The following is a 7,331-nucleotide window of genomic DNA, read 5'->3' on the forward strand; positions in this document are numbered from 1 at the left end:
TAATTTCGTGCAATTTGGTTTCAATTAGAACATAAGGTTGACGGAAACCCGGGGACTGCGCCTACCTGATGAGCCCCAAGAAGGGCGAAACCGGTCGTGGGCTGTCGATGGATTTTCAGCAACCTTATGAGTAGCACATTACAAAGATATACGTTTCATCAAGTTTCTTCACTTGTATACTAATCTGACACCCCGCTAGACATATTCCCTTCCTAATAAAGGCAAAAAGTGTCCGGTGTTTCTTGTTGAAGAGATGATCGCAAGTCTGTTGACAACAATCAGCTGTTATGCGATTCGGTGGTCTCAGGGACTGTGGAACAACATAAACATCCTGTTGGACAGATAAACACGGACCATACTATTTCAAGCGGTATGTTCCGATAAACCACCTGTGTTAAGCTTGAGTCACATGCGCATTCAAGCGTACGTCAAAACTTCCAATTGTACGGCGGCAAACGCGTGCTTCAGCATTTGATCACCAGTTTGAATTTGTTTTGAACTCTGAGAGCCCTTGTAAACCTGCTCAATTTTTTTCACACAGCAACTGGCTGGCTGTCTATGGTGAATGTAGGCTTTTTTGCAGGTTAAAAGAATAATTCTTTGATTTGGTTTTCAGGTCCTACTCGATCTCGGTCAGTCTCCCAACACCAAGGATCAATATAATCTAACTCCTTTGTATTACGCTGTTTTGAACGACACCAGAGCCGTTTGTGTGGAACGACTACTCTATGACCACTCCACACTGGGAACGGCGGACGAAGCTGGACTACAAGAAATACACCAGGTTAGTTGAATTGACACACTGTACAACCGAAACGACACCAAACCAAATCGTTACTGAATTTCCTTTTTCTCTAATCTTTGGTTAGACTACCCAGAGCGTAGAAAGAGTCTATCGCATCCACAACCTACCGAGGTATTCGGATAATTTTCGTACGTCAATTTGAATTTAAATTCTAACGCTCGTGATGTAAGTGGATTGAAGCTAGACCTTTTATCGTTCACTAACAGCTCATAGAAAGTGTTAACTGAGCGAGCGAAATGTTGGCTGACCAACGCGGGGTCGAAATGAATAAATTTGACTGGAGACAGCGTGCGCAGTAGCTGAAAGGGGACACCGAGTGGGTGAGGGTCTTCCCGTAGCTCACTCGCAGTGTTTACCCTTAGGTTGCGTTGTGTTAGTTTGGAGTCCTGTGGAAAGTTGACCAAATCCGCATCACTCTTACATAAAAAGCGTGTCAGATTATGGTATGGCAATACCTGAAGTGACAGGTTGATTTTAGTTTTATCTTATCCGCTGACGCTGCTACCCTGTGCGAGTAAAACTATACTAGTATAACTGTAATAATGGTGATACAATGCACGACTGTGGAAAGTGAATTATTCAAGCAATCGATCAGAGAACGCATTATCCAAGTAGACCTGATAAAACCAGTGGACATTCTACTTGATCGATTAGGCTGATGTTAACTTGTATAGCGAGCATTTTGACATTTTCATGAGTTGCTATGGCATATAACCGGATAAACAATGGAAAATGCTTCCTCTGGTTCAGTGACCGAACTGATAACAGTTTTCTTTCGGCCAGTCGTTCTAATCCTGCGCTAGTGCGTACCAAATAATAACACCTGTCGGCAGTGATTCGGCTCTCCGACGCTCCAGTCAGTGATATCCTCTCAACCGTCCAGTCTGCCATCAGGTTCATACACAATTTAACTTTTCTGGGTAATCCTCCATGTGGATGAGTTGGCCCACCTAAATGAGTAGTTGATCCTGCTATGTCCCCCGTTAGTTCTCTCGTGCTGTCGTCACCCACTGGGCTAATGGAAGGAAGAGATGTGTCTTTTCTGACGTACCGCATGTGGCTATCCAAGAGATTTTAGCATCATGCGGGGTCAACATGAATGTTTTCAAAATGACCACGCAAACTTTGTGTAAAAACGTTCGCGTTTATTGTCGGCTTTGTTTGGGTATTAATCGCCCTGTGGGAGGCGTGTCGAGAAAGCAATGAAGACGTAGCGCCTGACAATATCTGTTGTGCTACCTATTACAAGAAGCTTAAACGGATCTAAATGTCATTTTTCCACATTATACAACGCCTAATTAAGGAGTTGCTTGCTTGATTATATACAGACTATGTCCGAGACCGCAATCGTATGCCCGAATCAGAGATGCCCCACACAACAGTCCTACCTGTCTTTAGCGGGACTTCTCTCCTTCATAGCAATCAACAAGGATAAGGATGCTTTATTGGGCGAGAAGTTTGCAGAAACAGTGGACAGTCGGTTGTAAACTATCATAACTTTTTTCCTCTGCTTGTCGTTAGGTTTCCAAACTCACGGTTTTCACAGTTGTTACTCTTTTTCCAGTGATTTGGACGAGCTCCTGATAGTTATATTAATTCCTGTAAGGCACATACTTGTTCCGTGCTCGTATCGAGAAAAAAGCGTTTGAGGAATTTGCTTATTCTCTGGATAGAATCACAACCATTTCCCTCCGTGAGACCTCCTTCGCCCTAGAAAACATTAATCGCTTAAAGCGCTTCACAAACTGATCAAAGGTGATGCTTCTGCAGAGTACGTTTCCGAAAAACATAGCCTTACTATTACGAAGATGTTTTAATTGCAAAGTGCCCTCCACACCCGTTAAGTGTCCTCCCTTCGTTGAAGCGCTCTCCTTTGGAGACACATGCTTCGAGTAGAAGCCAACCAAAGTAAGATAAACTGCAATGAGGAGTTTTCATAATAGAAACTACTCATAAGGTTGCTGAAAACTATCCAACAGCCCACGACCGGTTTTGCCGTTTTTGGGGCTCATCAGGTAGGCGCAGTCCCGAGTTTCCGTCAACCTTATGTTCTACTTGGGGAGTTGTTTCGCTCGTTTATCAGAAGTGGAACCCGGCAGTGTCATGGTGTAGGTTAACTGGCGGGATAGAGCTCAGGTGCCTTTGTTGTTAGTGGCTTCGATGAATGATTATGACAACACTTGGGTTCGAAAATACATTCAGGGAACAAACAAATATCAAATGCGAGATGCCTGTAATGTGACCTTGCTGCTCTCGTTATAATTCTATGACTTCCGCGTAGCTTGTACCGTCGTCGGTCAAACAGGCTAATCAGCCGGAGTTCTGAGTAGCCGGGACCTATTCATAATCCAAAGTTTACATTTCTTAGAACTGGACACATCCTATTTTGCAGTGTACGTCTACAGACGGTGTGCTGTATGTTTAAGCAAAGTCGCGGCTGTCAGTGCAATCATATATATTGCCGACCGAGACGGCATTTCAAAGCTGTTTGGACAAAAGAGACGTCCGGTGGTGTTACATTTCAACGTTCGATCACAGAAAACAGCTGTTTTGTTTTGTTTGCCGTAGTTTGGATTTGGAAATGCTCATTGGGCCAAAATTTAACAATGTTCAGTTGGGATTCCGATTTTTGTCCTGAAAGGTCGAGAACCACCGTACAACAGTTTCAACTTTATTGAGCATCGTTAACAGTGTGCATCTAGTGAAACCCCTTCCAGTGTCATATTCACAAGTGTCTGGTAAGTAGTCCGAGCACTTTACTGTCCGGCATAGATTGGCTTCACCAAAGGGATGAAATCCCAATTGGAACTTCCCAAATCTCACACTGACAACAATTTCTACGCATCTTAGAAGGAAGACGAATGCGCAGGACGAATCAGACTTCCATCTGAGAAAGCATCACTCAGAGAGTCAGTCAACACGTGGGAACACATGGTATGGATTCCGTGATTAAAAGGTGATTGGTGCTGTATCCTATCTAATGCAAGCTGCTGGTCAGTCGCTCACGGCCGAACGGTTAAATTTTCAACCAAGTTAAGCGCAACCACCAACCGACCGCTACGCACCACTACGCTCTCCAATAACACACTGATGATGTCACTTCGATTGGTGATGAAACGTTTGCAATCGAACTGTCCAGCTCAGCGAACAAGCCAACGACCATCTGAGCTACCTGAGCCACCAACACTCTCCTCTACAGAAAAGTTTCTAAACTCCTATCCGAGAGATGACGGGTCCAAAATACCCCGGGCTGCGCAGAGCTACCGTTTCCTAACTAGTGTCATTAGGAGAACCAGCTCCGAACGTAACGTGACCACATAACTGCCAATGGAACAACCGTTTTTCGTTGAGACAGATTTCATTGGTTGTTCCTCACATACCCTTGACAGATGAGTTGTATTCTAAGTACCACTCCTGACCGCTTGTACGCGACAGTGATCAATCGAGCAGTTGGCTCGCACGTTCATTGACGTTTCTGGTTTGACCGGGCGCACCATGCGATCAAGTGGCTATGCAGACCGGGGTTCACGGTAATAAGAAGACATTAAGGTACTGCAGTCCACATCAAGTGTGATACACCTCTACGGTGTCTCAGTTTTATAGCATAGACTGGCTTGACTTTTATGGCAAAATTGCAAATCAACTTCCTCAAATCTTGTCAAATTAATAGCAATTCTGGAATTTGTTTTGTCACCGCAGGGGTGTGAAGTGGTCAAGATTCACGTCGCTGCGCGCCCTGACTGAACCATGTATGCGTAAGGCCAATGCCAGTGGTAACGCCACCGTGGCTTTAATCACACCTCGGACATTACCACTTAACAGAGGTAACCTTGGCCTTCGCACGGCCTGATTGTTATGAGTTGTGGGCATCTGATATTCATTCAGCTCGGATCGTTGAGGTTGCAGAGTATGACAACTTTGGTCTCGCAGTTCAAGTTAGCAAACATAAGCCACAACTGCACAAATCATGAATTCGTGTATGCAAATCGGAATGATTTTGCTTCTGTCACGCTCGGACTATTTTTCGTCCATGTGACAGCAACAGTGTGTGGATTACTAGAGTGTCTGAATGGCGCGCTTAGAGTTCAAGGTGAACGCAGTGTGACCCAACGAACGTGTGAGGACACTTGATGAAACGAGTGATATTCTAGACACGCTCACGCATGTGACCGCGAGTTGGTGATATCGTCTTATTCTAACTCATTTTCAGCTTAAGGTTTACGAGATTAACGGTGATCTTGGCATCGATTCAGGGTTCCATGAAACGATGTTTAAACTGGAGGTGCACAGACTACTCATAACATATGTAAAGAGGGCGACTGCCGTAGGTTCCTCAACTGCTAACGGCCCACAGACTGAAATTCAGCTTTGCGGTTCGGTCGGGAATAAAAGCTACCTACGGAAACTAAGCTTCCTAAAATTATCGCTTAAGCCGTCAATGAAATAGGTTAAGAGGATGATATACACGGACATGGCACACTTCATGCCGGATGCAATGAATGATCAATTCTGAGCTCGTCCTGTACGTGAAGCTAATCAATGCTGAAAAACCGGCGAGCTTCTCGAAGTTTCCGTAGGGATTTTCCTCCTTTTTCAACTGATTGAATACGGTTTGATTAGTCAAAATGTTTCATTCTATGGACATGATGTTTCGTAGTTGACCCAATTAGAATTTTTACTTAGTCCATTTTACGCGCCAGTCCATTTGGTACGGCTCTGAACAAAAGCCCGACAGTATCTATTGGAATTCCGTCTGGTCATTTTAACGAAAAGGAGCATCCGATCCTCCCAGAGTTACAAGGGCTAATCAGGATACTACAAGAGGCAGCTCTCGCATTATTGCAAATTGGAAGTGCAACTGAGAGTTGCTAAGTAGCACATCCTTGACCCAGTAATGGGATCCCGGTGATATATGGTTATCCTTTATGTAGCAATATTGCGTGATTGGAAGGTGAAACAAACGTACTTAGATTCCGGAAGGTTACATCGATCATTTGGACAACTGAATATGCTGATGACCCACGGGGCTGTTTCTGTGAAGACAAACGCGTCCGAATGTTTTTCGAGTCGTCGTAATCCTGGTCGCATCTGGGAGATCCAAATTCTTTGGAATGACTCGTTTGCCTTACAGCATTGCCAAAGTTGTGTCTCAAAGTTTATCGCGCCAGTTTGGACCCTGTTCTTCATAAGGTCCTGTCGAGTCCTAGGTTTTCTCACAATCTAAAATCTAAACTTAAAAATTCCAAACCAGTGACGAAATTAAAGGCGCCCTGCCTTTTAACCCCGTTCTTTATTCGACCATAGATAATTTGGAGCGAGATGCAAGTTTCGACAAAAAAATGCAGAGCTGGTTTCTCATCAGACTTCATTCAACTTCAATATCGTTTGTTCTCCAAAGGGCTCACTGTCAGGAATTTTATCATTCATTTTCCCTGGCAATCCAAGTTAAATAAGCCAGGAACCCGAACATTTTGTCTGCGCAACGTACAGCCCAAAACGGTCCATCCTCATCAGCTTTAGCCTCTAAATCGTTCTACTCAGTATTCTCTCCACTCGTGCCGCGTCAAAACTGTAAGGAAACACTGGACCCTAGCTGCTGACCGACCAAGTGCTGACGGTTACAAGTAGCCATAGCCTCGCCCTTCGTTCGCGCAGAATTTAAAAGATCTAGGCCAGTTGAAGGTTATCACGTCTCATTGAAAACCGTGGGAGCCAGATGTAGCGGAGGATGGTGAAAATATCTTCAAGTGTAGAGTAATGAAAGAAACTGAAGTTACGGGTTTCAGTACTTATCAACCAAAATAGTTCTAAACGCTGAACTAAGCTCAATAGACTTTTCATCTACATAGCCCGTGACAGGTTTCGTGAGTTACACCGGTATCAACTCCAATTTGGTGCGCTTGGAGAGAAAATCTGACAGCCACACACAGAAATTATCAACTCAGGCTCATTAGTGTGAACTGCATAACAGATGGTTAGCGGTACGGCACTGGTCGTAAACACAAACTAGTAGGTCCACTAATGGACCCCTCATACCGGAAGTAGTTTATGCTTGACTGTCAGCTGTAAGAACGCGGGTGTGTATAGGCCTAAAGATTTGTGGTGTGACAGATGAAAGCTACATTGAAATCAAAATGTGTCGCAGGTTAGGTGAATAAACGCATGGTCAGAATACCCAACATTGGACACAAGTAAGGTAAGTCTACGAAACTTGGTGACCTCCAAAGCCCCTCGCAGGCTCCTTTTACAACACTCCTGAAGTCATCTGGCGGTTGGACGATCAATTTACTCATCAATCCAACCGTTCGTTTAACTATGAAGCAACATTCCAATCTACCTTGACTTGGGCTGTGTCGTACGGTAAAACTGTACTTTACAGATAGTTCGAATAGCACAAAGCCAGTATGTATGTGTAGCCTTTACTGATACCCGTACAACTCACGGGCCACCATATGATCATCACCATCAGCTGTGAGAACCGCGTACTCGTCGTACACTGGTTGTAGCTGCCGCAGTTTTGTTCACC

At 44.4% G+C, this 7,331-nt stretch overlaps 1 protein-coding gene across 1 annotated transcript in view; it reads left to right on the plus strand.

Annotated features, from left to right (window-relative positions):
* The window catches only part of T265_08424 (hypothetical protein), a gene marked incomplete at both ends in the record, with an annotated part of 96,997 nt that overhangs the window by 35,794 nt on the left and 53,872 nt on the right, over window positions 1-7,331 (plus strand). Inside the window, one exon of the mRNA XM_009174223.1 lies at window positions 617-784. Coding sequence (XP_009172487.1) covers window positions 617-784 — 168 coding nt within the window. The remainder of the gene's footprint in view (window positions 1-616; window positions 785-7,331) is intronic.

Source organism: Opisthorchis viverrini (genome assembly GCF_000715545.1).
Source record: "Opisthorchis viverrini unplaced genomic scaffold opera_v5_220, whole genome shotgun sequence".
In the NCBI taxonomy this organism is placed as follows: Eukaryota; Metazoa; Platyhelminthes; class Trematoda; order Opisthorchiida; family Opisthorchiidae; genus Opisthorchis; species Opisthorchis viverrini.